This window comes from Netta rufina, assembly GCF_964035555.1.
Source record: "Netta rufina genome assembly, chromosome: 7".
NCBI classification, from domain to species: domain Eukaryota; kingdom Metazoa; phylum Chordata; class Aves; order Anseriformes; family Anatidae; genus Netta; species Netta rufina.
Genome location: NC_140130.1, coordinates 21,396,916 through 21,413,229, shown reverse-complemented (window position 1 = coordinate 21,413,229; position 16,314 = coordinate 21,396,916). Strand labels below are relative to the sequence as shown.

General features: G+C 39.9%; 1 protein-coding gene across 7 annotated transcripts in view; it reads left to right on the top strand.

Moving 5' to 3' along the window:
* Nucleotides 1-1,049: 1,049 nt before the first annotated feature.
* Nucleotides 1,050-16,314, top strand: part of EXOC6 (exocyst complex component 6) — a gene marked incomplete at its 3' end in the record, with an annotated part of 92,634 nt that continues 77,369 nt past the window's right edge. For 5 of the 7 annotated variants that reach the window (XM_084290007.1, XM_084290005.1, XM_084290002.1 and 2 more), the window contains exon 1: nt 1,050-1,232. In XM_084290007.1, coding sequence (XP_084146133.1) covers nt 1,111-1,232 — 122 coding nt within the window. In that variant the 5' untranslated portion in view covers nt 1,050-1,110. Of the gene's footprint in view, nt 1,233-3,091; nt 3,290-16,314 lie in introns of those variants that run through there. The other 2 variants (XM_084290004.1, XM_084290003.1) reach the window with 1 other exon arrangement.

Sequence of the window (16,314 nt, the reverse complement as noted above, 5' to 3'; positions counted from 1 at the left end):
CTGAAGTGAACTCACCTCCTCAGTGTTCCTGCTGGGCACAATACATTGCCCTGGTCAGAAATGAGTAATTTCTATTTTCCTGCATTTAACTCTTGACTGAACCCTTAGCGTTAAGACTCATACTGATTTTGTCAGGCACTCTACTGAGATAATGTTGATTAAATCTTCCGAAATATCAAAAATAATCTAACATAATAATGCTAACTATGCCACATGCTATAGAATTTGGCTTCCAAAAATGTTGTTTATAATGAAAGCTATAGAACTCTAGTCTCATGTTTGAAATAACTGCCTGAAATTAAAATATTTGGTGACAGCTATAAAAGGTATTTTCTTTACCATTATCATAATGGTCATTATTTGAGCCTAGCACTGCTCTGAATATTTGTAGGAGTTTCTCCACACACTTTTTTTTTCAGGTTTCCAAGCAGGTAATGTGTAGTAATGGTATGATTTATTGCATAAAGGCACACACTCATATAAAATCTATGGTTATATCAGAATATTTTACACACTTATAATATAAATAGCATGTGCTAATACTAAGAATGAAAAAGGTGAGAACATAAAAGTTTCTCTGATTTTCCAGTGTTCTTAACAAGGTCCATAAACCTGCTCCAAATTCAGCAAATTTTTTATATGTGCAGGCTTTTTATACAGCAAATGGAAAAATACATTTATTTTTTTTTAAGAATACAATTTTTAATCACATAATACTTAACAGAGAAATTGAGTATTGATACCTAGTGTTCGAAATAACTTTAAAATTATGTTTTCAAACTGGCTAGATTCCAGGCTTAATACTTATTACTGGTGAACTATTACAATGATGTAGAAATATTTTTTTTTTGCCAGAAAATTTCCTGTTAAAACACATACATAAAAATGACTGTGGTGGCCTGGGTACTGCAGACGAAGCAAACGTTACCAGCAGAGACAGGAAAACAGCAGCTGTGCACCATTCTTGGACACAAAGTCCTCAAGAGTCACGAGGTTAGCGCAGGATCTGTTTTTTCATGCCTGGTTCTGCTGACTGTGGAGTCACTTAGTCAACGATAACAATCAGAATAAAAGTCCTCTCCTAAAGTTAGAGTGGTTTAATGCTGATCTATGGCAAGGAAAAGCAAGTCAAATATGTCAGAGCAGTATCTGGAAGAAAACAAAGATCAGATATATGAAAATGCCCTTGCTGAGATCCAGTCCTTTGAGCTGCCTCTTGGAACCACCCTAAGGTATGCATCATTTAGATACTACTATATTGTTAATGATGGATTTCTTCCATTCTTTAGCTATTCTTTCAGTCAGCCTGATATATCAGCAACTTTATTTTCCTGACACTGAAATCTACAGGACAGTGGAATTTAATTTTGGTGTTATTGGCTCTGTATGAAAAAATACAAAACAAGGGCATCTATGCAAGTCTTTACTGGGACAAAGCTTTTTGTCTACAGAAGTCTGGCTGTGGGTTCTCTATAAATTAAAAAAAATAAAAATAAAAATAAAAAAATACACTTAAACCTGAAAATGAGGGGGAAAAAAACACTTTTTTTTTAAGCATTTTTTTTTTACATGGTACATTTTAAAATAATTGCTTATTCTTAATTTGTAATAAATGTAACTTTCTTTTCAATCACTCAAGTTGGTACTTAAAGTAAATCTTTACTATTGATGTTTGTAAATATCTGAAGATTTTAACTTTTTTTCTTTTACAGCTTATGGAAACAACCTAATTAAAAAGTGATTGATTGATTAAATTAATAAAAAGTGCAACTGAAAAAAAAATCTTTTGCATATTCATTCCTACAAAAAAAGTAACATATAAAAGATTATGATGTAATGTGCCTAAGTATGTTGTTAGTAGCTGTAGATGAGTTTTAAAAATAGCCTGCCTGGGACTGTAGGCATCAGGTTGCAGTGACTACCAGGCTAAAGAAAGAAAATGTAATTTACCCTGAAAAAATGTATGTGTCAATCTATTAGTTAAGTAATTTGATGACTGAAAAGAAAGGGGGGGGGGGGGCGGTTTTTACTGCATTTGAGTGATTTCTTGAAGGAAATACCGCATTAGTAGCCTGTGGGATTTTTCCTGTTTTAGTTCTGCAGCACACACTTTGTAGGCACTTGTCTGTATTTTGAATAGTTGTTGTTTTAGTAGGTATCATCAATAAATTCAGCTGAATCAACATTGCACAGGTTAAAACCACGAGCATAGACAAGATGTACGCAGCCTCCAGTGCCCTTTGTTAACTAGCATCCAGGTGAAGTCACACCAGGGCAGGGGGGGGGGTGAAGAGTTTGATTACAGTAATTGGAAAGGTGGCAAACACCATTGTAGCTGGCTGGTGTCTAGACTTAGATGCACTCATGGCTGTGAACGGTTGTCAGTTTCTCACTGGCGAAGCAGCCGTATGTCACCCTGGAGTTTTACGCGGTGGGCCTATTTCTTTCAGTTGGCTTCCCGCTTGCGTGCAGATAACTTTGCCCAGAAAGCAGGTGTATCCTGTTTCCTGAGCATGCAAAACCCAAGGACTCGCTCATCTTCGGCCACAAACCACAAAGTGCATAATTTAAATAGAAGATGAGCTATTCCCACTTCATTGAAAAACGAGGCTTTATTGTACACGTGCCCAAGGACAGCAGAAGACAGCCGTACCAACGCAGGAAATGATGTGCCAGCTCCTAGTGAAGCAGAAAAGCGAGTGGAAGGCAGCAAGGCACTGCACCAGAAGTGCACTCAGGGGAGCAGTGGAAGCTCAGAGACCCAAAGGGGTAAATAATGAAATAGACCAATCCCCGAGAAACAGACCAGAGCTAGCCCACAGGGGAAAAAAAGGCCTTTATTGAGTCTGCAAGGCTTCGTCTCTAGCATCCTAGCACAGCGAGGGCAGCTCCTGGGAGCTCCTGGTGAGGCAGAGCCTTCAGGCAGATCCCTCCGTGAGGGGCTGCGGCAGGGCGTTGGTCTGAGCCGCGCAGCACTGCCGGGCGAGCCTAGGCGATGGGGGGGCTCTGCCGAGGGTACCCTCGGAGCCTGGCAGAGCCCTTCTGACGAGGGCTGCGGGGCACCGAGGAGCCGTGCCGGGCGGCGGGGAGCAGGAGGCGGGTCGCGGCTACCGGTACCCCCCGCCGGGCTCCGTGGCCGCCTCCGCCCTCGGTCCCTCCCCGGCGCCTCCCGCAGCGGCGCGGCCGGCGGGTCCCTCCCATCCAAGATGGCGGACAGCCTCCCCGAGCATGATCGGATCCTGCAGGAGATCGAGAGCACCGACACGGCCTGCGTGGGACCCACCCTGAGGTGAGGGGCGGCGGGGGCCGCGGCAACGCCGCAGGCCGAGGGCCCTCAGCTCGCCCCACGCCGCCCGGCCAGCCACGGCCCGGCCCGGCGCGGCCCGGCTCTGACAGCTCGTCCCCAGAGACCCCGCGGGGCCGCCCGCAGCGCCTCCGCCGAGAGCGGCGGCTGAGAACGAGGGGGCCGCGGCGCGGACAGGGAGCGGCGCTGGGGCGGCCGCGGGCAGCCCCGGGCGGGCTGCGCTGACAGGAGGGCGGCGGGCAGGGCCGAGGCGGCCGCCGTGCCCCCGCCCCCGGCCGGTATCTCCAGCAGGGGCCGGGGCTGGGGCGGCCCCGCTGTGTGATGGGGTCTCCGGGGGCAGGGAGGTGCGGGGCGCTTCTCCGTGTGCGGGTCTGCGCTGGGAGCCGGGCCGAGCCCTCGTTTTGGGTGGTGGCTGCGTTGCTGCGAGGCGCCTCTGTGTGCAGCCCTTTCTAACCGGGCGCAGACGGAAACCGCCGGCTGAAATCTGCCACCCTGGATAGTTTCCGCGTCCTGGGGACTTGACAGCGTCCAGAGCGCTTTCCGAGTGCCGCGAGCTCGTTGGCTTGTCCCTTTTCGATGCCACACTGGCAAATGGCGTGGGATGCGTGTCGAGGAAGAGGTTTAGCTCTGTCCCGTGGGAGAGAGGCTCGCTGCTGCCAGGCCTGGAGGGAGTGAAGCAGGGTATGGGGAAGGTGCAGGGGGCACAGGGGTTTTCACCCCGCGGCTGTGCTGGCAGCCCGCTGGTCAGAGCCCTCTGAAGTGAAAGAGCCCGGGCACCAGCCAAACAAGGAGGAGATGGCTGCAAGTTTGCACAGTATCTCTTTGGGAAGATATGGAGATCTTGTGTGCAGGGAACTGGAAAAAGCGGTTTGTGGTGTCAGCGTGTGCAGGGTGGCGAGCACAGGTTGTTGATTCTCCCTGGAGAGCATGTACTGGAGAGTGCAGGAGGGGGCAGACATGGGGTGGGAGGCTGGGGAACTTTTTGCGGAGAACTTATGGAAGAAAAATATCCATTGCCCATGAAATGGGTCATTTTGCGCTTCACAGCGAATGATGTTGTGACGTGTCTGCAGCAGGTCCTCCAGTAACGAGGGGTCCAGGGGAGTTTGTGGGCAGGGGACTGGTGTGGGGCTGGGGCTAATCAGCCCCTGAGCAGCCCAACCGGGGAGTGTGTTGGAGCGGACCAGACATCACTAGCGCTGCTGTGGTCCCCCCTTACTGTTTCTTCAACACAGCCAGTACAAGGGGTGCACGTGGGGCACTGAAGCTGGGCGTCACATGGAGCTTCATCTGTGAGCTCAGGCTGAGAGACAGCAGCTGAGATGTTCTCAGACTTGAGTTGGGCCTGGAGGCAATCTAGCCATGTTTGAGCTAGCAAGCCCAGGCACATTGAAGCTGATGTCTGCAAAAATACCCACACCAAAACAAAACAAAACTTAGTAACAAAATATTAATCTAAGTGCAGTTTCACTACAGTCTCCAATACAGAGCTTATATCAGATGTGCAATGTGTCCTTATGCAAAGGACATGCAAAGAACCGGGCTGAACAGTGGAAGAAGGCACATTTGGGAGCCACAAGCATGGATAGGGGAGAGACATGAAATGAGGAAGGAGCGATATGAGTCTCTTATTTTGTGTTATACATCTAAAATATATTTCCAGTTTTTACAAATATAAATATTTAGATTCTTGGTTTTTATATGCTTTTGTCCTTCCAGTTTATATATATATAGAAAGATATATAAAAAATACATATATATAAAATATATATAAATATAATATATATATATTTATATTATATATAAACAAATAAATAATATGTTCATATTGATATAAATACATCTTGTTATCTTCATGGCTTTTCAGAAATGTAGCTTTGCATTGGTGACTTTCAGAATTTTTAGAAAAGCGTACATTGGTCTGATTTAGCAGCTAGTGCTTATTTACAAACCCATAAATCAAGCTAAAGAACATTTACATCTGGCTGAGTGTTTTGAAAGAAGTCCAGCTGACATCACAGAAATATTTTGCTTTTTTATAGAATGAGACGTGTTTGAAATCAAAACTGTCTGTCTGCTCAGCTGTTTGTTAAAATTTGTGAGTTGCTGTGTGAAACTGAAAAGTCTAAAATCTCAAATCTAATTTCAAGATCTATTTCAATAAACAAAAGCTTGAACATAAAATGGAGCATTATTTTCTGCACAAGATACAGCTTTTACTTGTTAAACAATATAAACCAGATAAATGAGTTTAGTAATTCCACATGCAGTTGCCTAAGCCTACCACATCAAGTGATCCATTGATTTCCGTCACGGAATTCATTCATACCAGTTGTGTCATGTAATGACTGAAGTTACATCCATTTCATTGTGTGAAATGGAACATTTTAGTAATTCTTGGTCTGTAATGCTGGGAGAATATTTATAGCATCATGACATGAAATGAAGCACCAACATACGTTTTAAAAATAGCAGAACAATAGAGGTGTGCGCTTTGGATAAGCAGTGTGAGGTAATACTTAATGCTGAAGATCATAGAATGTGCAAGATCTGACTTATCCTGAATTGTTCCTATCGCAATCTGAATATCTTCCTAATGCTTTACAAGGAAGTATAATTTTTATTTTATTTTATTTTATTTTTTTGGGGCCATATGTGGGTTCCATGGAAACGTGCTTCTGCTCCTATTTTTCTTCACTGTTCTGTTTGCTCGCTTGGTGTAGATGTCTCTGCTAGTGTAGCATTTCCTGTCCTGCTGGAACAGCAGCAGCACTTGTGTGTAGGGTATTGATGTATCTATTGCTGAGGGTATTTTATGTGTTACTGACAGATAAGGACCATTGATCCTGCAGGTGATTTATAGTACTGAGATGCACCTATGTATAGGAATGGGAAACACAGGTCCTTCACAGAAGGAGCAAAGGGAGAGCTGGGATTACTTACTATTTAGGACCATTAGCTCCTAAAAATTGTGCAACTTTTTTAGATATCAAATGCAGAGATTATATTTGATTTTTATTTATTTTAAGTATTAAGTGGATGAACTTACAGCTTTCAAATTGCTGGCACTTAACTTGCATCTCTAAATATAGCGGCATACACAGAGTCCTTACAAATGAGATGTAAATCAACTGTACAACATACTTTTCATTAACAAGGTAAACTGTGTATATAGCAGGCCTGGATTTTTTTTTTCCTCCCGCAGACTCTGTGACTGCTTTATCAACATCTTAACATCTTTCTAGCTTTAATGGCTAACTAAACATGGTTAATGACAACACCTGTTAAAGGCTTGTCACTCTCACATTTTTATATAATGTGTTAATATCTTATAATTCCTTTCTTATACGTACTATTGGGCTTTGCAAAACCAGGAAGAGAAGAGATGTCAGTGAATATTCGAATATACAAAGGAAAAGGTGAAAAACACGGTGAAAAGCAATACCCCTGTTCCCCTCAGAAAAAAAATAATCCAAAAGTTAATAACAAAAAAATCTTAGGCCCTACTGAGCTTCATAGGAATACATATTAAGATTTCAACAGCCAATTTTTAAGAGTGTCTTCATACTTCTTGAATACTCTGTTGGACGCACAAGGAAAATTAATAAGATCAATTATATTCAGAAGAAAATAACTGACCTTATCTGCTGGTTAGTGATATGTAGGTCCACAGAGGTCAAACAGAGCAGACAGTACTGTTCCAGCAATGTCCTGATGTACTGTACTGAAGAGTCTTTTTCAGCTTGTGGTAATGTGTAATATTTCAAAGTCCTTTTCTAAAAACTGTATGAATTAACTCTTAACTCTAACTTGGCAATGTCTAGCATAAGCAGAGAGCAGGCTTATTTTTTCATCTCATCCTTCACGTCACTGAGTTTGCGGTGTTCTGGGAGCCCCATACAGCCTGTCAAAGGAGTGCCTCCAGACCTGCAAGCAGTAGGCTAAGCAACTAATGCAAAGTAAAATTTAAAAATTATGGGGGAATCAGTGATGGGAATTTTGTAGATAGGTAAAGTTGATAAAGAGGTGCTATGTCATTGCTATATGGGATGTAAGCAGGATGTTCTCTGTGGCTTCCACCCATAATTGCAGCTCAGAAGTACTCCTCCTAAGTCAGTGTAAAAATGCTTGCAAGCAACTTTTCTCTCGCCCTCTTCCTGAAATCCATCATCACAAAGCTGTTGCCTCAGTAGATCTTCTCAGTTGCTGTAAATTGTGCTGGCCATGAAACTTCTTGACTGAGTTATTGGGGGGCTTTGTAGGAAGACGTTGCTGGCATATTATCTGAGGCTCCAGGCACGGCACTGACACAGCCGTTACATTGCTGCTTTTCTGCCTGGTGCTGCAAGAGGCTGTGGTGACCTTCCACAGACCTAACACTGCCTTGCTCTGATAATGGCAATGGAGCTGCCTAGCTGAGAAGCAAAATCACTTCTGCCTGATGCTCTTTTTGTAGTATGGGTTGAACAGAGTTTGGAGGTAGAATACAGATTTGTTGCAAGCTTTGTTAAAGAATATGGGTGAAGTGTTAGAAGCCATTAATGAAAAAACTACTCATCCTGAACTTCTGTTTTTGTTTTGCAGGAAAGCTAAAGCAAAAAAAAAAAAAAAAAAAAAAAAGCATGCTCCAGTAAGGCAGTAAGGCATCATTTGAGGAATAAATCAAGAAAGCAAGAGTAGCAAAATGGTGCAAGCAAGGCTGTTTTGTCCTTCCTTGATCAAGATTTCTAAGAAAATTTAGAGGTAGAAATATGAAGAGAAACTAATTCTGCTTTTACTAAGTCATGGTACACAGTGCAACTGCAGACACTTTGTCCAGACTGGGGTCTGTAATTTGTATTTCAGAGATATCCCTATATCCATTGAGGGGCCTGTTCAAAGCCAAGTAAATGAAGTGCCTAAATATATAGCATATGACAGGATGCTCTGAAGCCTCAACATGATTTACTGAGAGCGTACATGATTTACTGGTAGGTATAGTTTACTTATGTGACTCTGTGTTTTTAGCAGTACAGGTAGCAGTAGCATAAGCAGTATGAATGATTTTTCTAGATGTGGGAAGACAAAACAACATCAACACAGTCGCAGGCTGGGAAATATTTTTTCTGAATGCTTGCCTACAGACTGCTGGGATTTGTGATGTGGTTATCCAATGGCAAAATGTGGTTGCCCTCATTTTTGCCTTGTGGTCATATTTGTCAGGTATGATTATCTACAGGCATTTTTCCATGTCCTCATAATTTTGTTTTTGGACTATAAGGCAGCAATTCACATCTGTTCCTTGCCAATAGCTTAGTCTTCTTTTAAAGGCAGAGTAAACATATTGATCTCTGAGTCCCTTGTTTTGAAACAGAACTTATATGGTTTAATAATGTATTTCAATTTAAAATAATATGATAATTAATATTTTAGGTATTACAAGCTATTTTTATGGTTCAAAAGTCACTCTGTAACTTTGTTAATAGTCTGTCTTCAAATTGTGGGCTGTTTTCAGGTTAATTTGTTTCATTCCTTTTCAAAATGAAGTTGCATGGTAGCCCAAAGGAACTAGCAATTCCTTCTGTGTCAGCTGTAGGGATTTCTGGATCAGGTCATAGGATGTTCTCGTGTATATGTAAATATCGATTTATCTTTATTATAATAGCTATCTTGTATGTTGCAACTGGGTGCTATAGAGCAAGGAGAATAGCCTGATCATTGAGAAAGCGTATCCTGAAAAACTGGTGGCTTGCTTGTAGCCTGTCTGTTGCAGTTTTGTCACTTGGTGCAGGACTTGGTGATATTACAAATATTCATATTGAAAGGCAAGACTCAGATAAAACCACTGTCTATGTGAACAAATCTATCGCTGTGTGTATTTTTATAAAGGAATAATATATACATATATATATATTATCACTAGCCCACTATATAGCATCAAAACAGTGTAAGAATACTGTATGCTGTAGGCTAATTAATTTGACATTTATATATTCAGTGGAAGTACTGCCTTTTTTTTTTTTTTCTGTAAGCTAGTCTGATATTTCAGAAATTCTTCAGATTTGCCACTGGTGGCAAAAAAAAAAAAAAAAAAAAAAAAAGATATTAGAAAAAGGTGAGGATTCACTTCCATTCTTGCAAGTTTCAGCACAGTACTTCACTTTTTACAACGGCTGAAACTGTTTGTGGTTAATATCTGCTTTGCATTGCATTGCATTTGTAAAAAAATCTTTAGGGTTGATGCTGATTAAGTCTGTCATGAAAAATGTCTGCAAGTCAGGCTATCTTGATCTTTTTAAATGCTTATACATCAGCTTCTGACTCAGTTCTTACAGTGGTTTCCAAATGGACAACTGCCAAATGAAGTTTTAAACTAACTAGTAACCCGTGTGGAGAATACTTCTGACATAGATCTCTGCAATTTCATGAGCATTACCAAAGAGCTTGAAATTTTTCCCATGTTTAGGAGACGTATTTCAAAATACATGAAAGCTTTTAAAATAAAGACATCATCTGCTGAGAGATCCAGAATGGTGTACTTACTAGGCGGCTGATGTAGTTTGTATTATTGTGTTGCATCTAAATGTAACCTTCCTATCATACGAATGGCTTACTTGTTGTAATATCAGGTACATTCAGGAAAGCTAACTGTTAATCATGTAGTTTCTTCACATTCCTCAAGCTGAAGTCTGTCGACCCAGATTTTAGACCTGTCCTATAGGAAACGCATTAATTTTACATCCTGCATGAATGTCAGTCATGTGGGTAATTTCCTGCATTTTTTTCCTTAGAAGCCAGTGGCATATGCTGTACCCTAGCTTTCTGTGTGCATTTCTGAATCGTTGCTCTGCGACTTTGCAATTTCCTCAATACAGATCTCTACCTGAGGAGTGCTAGCATACTTCAATTAAACATAAGCCTATTTTTGACCAGTAAGTTCTGGACCATTTGCACATAAAAGTCAGAGCAACTGCAGTTAAGCAAGTTTTGTCATGTTGTGTTTTATGGATTATACTACTAAAAGAAGTTCATAAAAATCTGTGAGGACTAGTCTTTCTTAAATAATGCCAAACGTAGATTTGCAAATAGGAAACTATTTCTATGGGCTGTAGTAAAATATTCAGTACTAACTTGTTCAAAAACATCAAGCTAATTTTGAATCAGCATCAAGCAATCAAATTAGATATTATCTTACTTAAGGGCTTGCTATGGCTAGTTAAAAAACCTAGCTGTTGCCAGTCTTTCTGGCTGTTATCTGACAGTGGATGAAATGCCCAAGCCTAATCCCTTTCACCACAGACCCTGGCAAAACAATGACATCATGTTCAATTTTATGTTCATCTTCAGGTGTGCTCAGCAACGCATCTTTTCCTCATCCTGTCCACGTCTGCTAAGGAATTGCTTGTATGCCTGGCCAGTTGCGTCCTGTACAGGAAGGAGTTAATGATCTGTGCTGGAGGCTGGCTGTGCCTCAGCCTTTGCCAGTCATACCAAACTGGCATCGAACTTAATCGCTGATGGAGGTGTTAAGAAGGAAAGAAGCAGCTTTTGGAGTGCATCAGCACTGGTGGGAAGACTTGGGTTTGACAAAGAGGACCTAAAAGATGTCTTTGAACAGTTCTGTACTGGGAGCCTGCAGAGATGGCAAGGACAGGGACTTTTCTTTTTTCCCCTGTTCATAGCATCAGATTTTAAGAAGGGTGTTCAGCTCTAAAACTGAGTGGGATTTTCACTGTCTCAGAGAAAGTAATTTACTTGCAAAACTACAAGTGAGTGTAATTCTTGCAATTGTCCCGTGAATCAGAGCAATACAAAACTAAAAATGCATATGCTGTAGTACATATATCTAGGGGCGCTTGGGACGCTTCAACTTCAAAAAGAAGTGTTTGCACTTTCAAGTATCACATACTTGAATATTAATACCCTCTACTCTCCTTTCTATTACAGAACATTGGATGTTTCTGTTGGTAGCAGCTGTCTCTGGGACTTTCACAGTTTGCCAACTTCCTTATGCTTAGGGTGCCTTTGAACTATCTCTACCCCATTGATATCGGCGAGGCAGTGTTTTCAGTTTTGTTCTTAGGTTAATTTCAAGCTGAAGTTAACATAATTGTTTTATATTATGTTTGTTTTGTTTTATGACTTTAGGGAATTGTAAGCAGGTAGCCAATATGCACTCCCTCCTTTTGAAATGTGTCATCAGTGAGTTGTTGGTTTTATCTTTCTCAAAGGAATGGACATTTTTTTCTGCCATTTAGTCTGTTTATCAAGCAGATGGACTATTGGAGTAAGTTTCATAGAATCAATTTAACAAATACTAGTACAAGTCAGTTAACACATGCTTTTACTTGCTACTCAGCAGAGAGAAGCTCTGTTAATTTTAGTTGGTCTTTTGAATTAAACTGAGAATTAAAAGTCATCTTCCATTTTCTTCAGTGGTCCTGGGAGACAAGAATATGTAATACAGACTGGATTTGTGTGAGAAGAATCATTTTATTTTTATAGAAAGAATGCATCCTTTTACCTGGCTTGCCCTGGACTGAAAATAATACATTCTTAACACAATTTTGTGTAAAACTTCAATTATTGGATATTTTATTAAATCTGAAACTTCTTGATTCCTAAAATAATGTATTTACATCTGTGTGGTGTTGATATACAAAGCCAATTGAGGTAAATAACCTAGACATCCTAGTTATGTCTGTGGGCCTTTGTTACCTTAAATGTTCTGTTGAACCTTCATATATCTCACAAGGTCTGTACAGAAACAATTGGTATGTATTTATCTTGAAGGTTATGTCTAAAGTGTTGCAGATAAAGAAAGCAGATTAGTTGTAGATTGTAATAGATGGCTATTTTTGGACCATACAGAATAGAAGTCTGATCAGATCTTTAAAAACAACTTAGAAGCTAAACTTTTCATTTCTAGATGAATCTCTGTTCGCTCCTAAAATGGAGCAATTTATGTTACAGTCTGGGGAAATAAGAAGGGAAAATAAGAATATTGCTTTATGGACTTGAGTTGCCTATTTTATTTGCTATGAAATAGCGTTGGTTCCACCTATGTCTGCTGTATTCGTTTAGGCACATGAAGCAGATGGCCAGACTTGGCATTTTGTTATGTGTCAATAGCTATTACCGAAGTGAGTGGGGCTGGCACTTTCTTTGCTGTTTTTTAATCTACTATTACAACACAAATTTGGAAAAAAATAGTAGTACAGCACTTGTTTTTCAGTTTCTTGCTTCATACATCAGTAAGTAGCACAAAGGCTTAGCAGGAAGAGGCATCTCCTTGGTCAGCAGTGTAAAAACAGGAAGGAGGAAGTCTATTGCAAATCTGGGTTTGCTGATTATCAGTTCATGTTTCACTGCAGAGGATGTCCATTAACAGCCATCAGCGTCCTACATTGCTTATCCAGAATGAACAATGACTGCCGTAGTGTTGCTACTACAGAATATGGACCCTGGTTATAGGAAGTAATGTTAACTAACAAACTGTACTCAGCCCTTTCCTGCTCATAGAAACAGGATACTATTAGTGAGAACAATTCACAGAAACTGCACATACAGGAAAACCAGGCAAGTAAAGCATACCAGCTAAACTAAGATTAATAAAATCTTTTCTCTGATTAGGCCATAGCTTTGGTTGTGCATTGTTCTGGCATGTAACATGATCTTTTAAATAGAGTGGTGAGAGGTAGTTATAAATAAGGATGGCAGAACTGGACCCTAGGTAGTGTCTGGCATAGAAAGTCTGCTTAGGTTCTAAGAAATGTGCTTATTACCATAACTCTAGTTGAATTACAGGAAACACCTGGACATTATTTTATAAAGCTTTTTAAGGGTGTATGCAGCAACCTATATGAAATTACTCCATGGAAAAATCCATACAAAGTTTGCAGTTTGTGTAAACAGAAAATATCTTTGTATATTGCAGGACAAAGGAAATTTCTGCAGTGTTTCCTGTGAAATTGCAGCTTCAATTGAATATGTGATACAATATCGTGCTTAGGGATGCCATGGTTAGAGTCAAAATGACAGTTCTATTCTAAGGGCAGGATCTTAATTTGCATGGTCAGTTTTTTGCACTTGCATAGATTCCACTGAACTCATCATGCAAATTTGACTTATTATTATTAAGTGTTATTATGTATCTTTATTCAGTTTCTCTCTTTCTCATCTACTTGAATACCTCTTGCAATGTGTATGTGGGAGCTAGTTGGGAACTTATCTGGCCTCCTTTCAAAATTAGCATTGTTAGCAAGATATTAATTCTAAAAGCATGATTTTTCACAAGCACAGTTTGTTCATTTGAGGGCTGTTATTTTTTTTAATTTTTTTTGTGTGCCTTGGTTTAACTACTCACTTTAATCACTTCAAAATTTATTTTTCCCCTACACTTGTAAGTCTGAAGCTCTATGCATGAACGTTTTTCTGTTGCATCCTTTGCAGTTCTGGAAGTTGCATGATTAGGCTTACGTTCCCTGTCAAACGTGTACGCCTATTGTGCAGATGTGTGTAATTCCCATTATTGTTACAGCACTCATGGGGATGTGGCACCTACCTAATGGTTATCAGTATACAGCAAGGAATGTGTGTATACAGTTTTTAATTGCTTCATGTGTCTTGTGTAATCAGGAAATGAAAGACTTTGTGGCAATGCAGGCAGGGGTGGGGAACCTGCAATTCTTCCCAGAAATGGGACAGGACGGGATGGGCTGGCCGCTGTGAAAATGGTGGAAGGAGGCATGTCATCCGCGAGGGGCTGCTGCCTTCCAAACCACCGCACTGTCCCTGCTGGGGAACTTCAGTCACATCTTTCTCTGCTTAAGTCCCGCTCCTCACATTTACCCCAACTTTATGAATTATTACTAACATCAGCATTTTCAGTTTGCATCCTCACCACCTTCTGAACGGGACAGAAATGGAGTGCAGAAAACTTGGTGTCTGGAGAAGTAGAACTGTTGTTTTCTCTGTGCTGCTTACCCACTGGCCTGGGTATTTCAGCTCACAACAATGGATGGAGAAGTGAGGGAAAGCATCATGTTTCTGCCGGAGTGGGCTTGTTGTAGGTCAAAATAAGAACTGAAAATATTTGAGAGTCCCAATGCATTTCATACTTGAGTACTTGTAATGTGTGCAGATGTGTTTCAGCCTTTGGTTTGCTCCCGGAGTTCTGTTGCTCATCAAACTCATCCATATATTTTCATAGTCTGTAATTTGTCCCCTAAAAAGATAGGTGGGATTTTCTCTCTTTTCTGATATCTGTATTTGCTATTTTTTAAATAAACTGTCTCTTTTGAGAATCTTTGCTGCTGTTAGAACATGTTATTATAAGTAATTTCATTACTAGGAAGAGAATTGTGCACTCGAAAAACTTCCGGTAATGCTGCATAAGCTCAGAGATTTCTCCTGAATATAGGTTGTAATTAAAAATCAAATCATCACCCATGTAAAGCAAACCAACCAACCAGCCAACAAACAAACAAAAACAAAAAACTTGGAGAAATAATGCTTTTTTAAATTTTGCAACCCAAAGTGGATGTTTGTCTATTTGACTGTGTTAATAATGATTTTTCATAGACAATTATTTACCACCAACCAGGAAGTTACATTGTCTTCTGAATCATTATTTGCTTATGAATGACTGGAACTTCTCTTTCTCTCTTTCACTGTCTCTCTTTTTTTTTTTTTTTTTTTTTTTTTTGTTAGCTTGTTTTTCCTTTTTGAGTTCATTTTTACCTGAACAATGAGTAGTTGAGCAGTTCTGGCTACCATTTTTTTTAGTTACATCTATTGCCATAGATAAAAAGGACAAAACTATCTCATTTCTCATTCTGATTACTCTTGCAATTCACTCTTCCAAGCTAAACTCCCACCAGGTAGATGACAGTGAAAGTTGTTTTCAGGTTTCCGATTATCCACATTTTCTAGTAGGAAGATGACATAGACATGGAGACTGATGGGAGGGGTGAAAAGGAAATTTGGTGTATTGGCTGATTTCTCAAAAATATTTTTAAACTCTTCTCCTTTTACACTTCCTAACCTATTTGCCTACCTTTCCACTAGTCCAGTCAATGTATTAAATTAATCATTATTTTTCTTTGGCCTGTAGCTTTTTTTTTTTTTTTTTTTTTTTTTTTTTTTTCCCCACATTAGTGAAATGCTGACCTTTTTTTAATCCACTTTGCAGTTGGGCATTTAATGGCTCACATCCTGGCTGCATTGACAGAAATGATCTATGTGCATCTCTAGCCGAAATGGGTTTTTGAAGCTGTACTGTAACCATCTGTGAAGAGATCTGTGATAGCAGCTCAAAGTGACAACGCATATGATGGAAATTGTCATTATAATGGAATGGATAATATGAGGGTTATATATCATAAAGGGTCAGGTGGAATTCATGGCAGGTTGGATGTTAACAGTTCTTTGCTGAATTTTAGCTCTCTGGAGATTAGCCTTTTTGCTTACTCAGCAGATGTTATTTTTGTGTGTGGAATGGTGCCCTCTGGTGTTGCAGTAGATTTTTGCAGGTAAACAAACAAAAAAATGAGACGTACTAAATATTTTTCTTAGTGTGCTTCAGTTTAAAAATGAAATTAAGAAGTTGTTTTATGGTTATTATTAAAGTGTCCAGTAACCTTGTTTGATTTTAATAGTAAATGGTTGCATATGTGTTTTTTTTTTTTTTTTTTTTTCCCATCATTTATTTGAGACCTGAGTTCAAGTATGTTTATGCTCATCATTCTCCCTTCAGTCCAGCTGGTAAGAAAAGACCTGGGCAAAAATAACCCTATTGCAATATCATGGAGTCAGCGAGGGAGAGAGAGATCTTTCTCCCTCTTTACATATTTTTTTTAATCTTTGTGAGCATTGAACTATTACAGAAAGCTTTACTACTGCACTGTACTAAGCTCTACCTCGATATAATATTTAAAACCAATTTTTTTAAGCTGCCTTCCAAGTCTGTCTTTCTCTGTTTTTTTTTTTTTTGTTTTTTTTTTTTTTTTTCCCATCTTTTGAGTACTTTT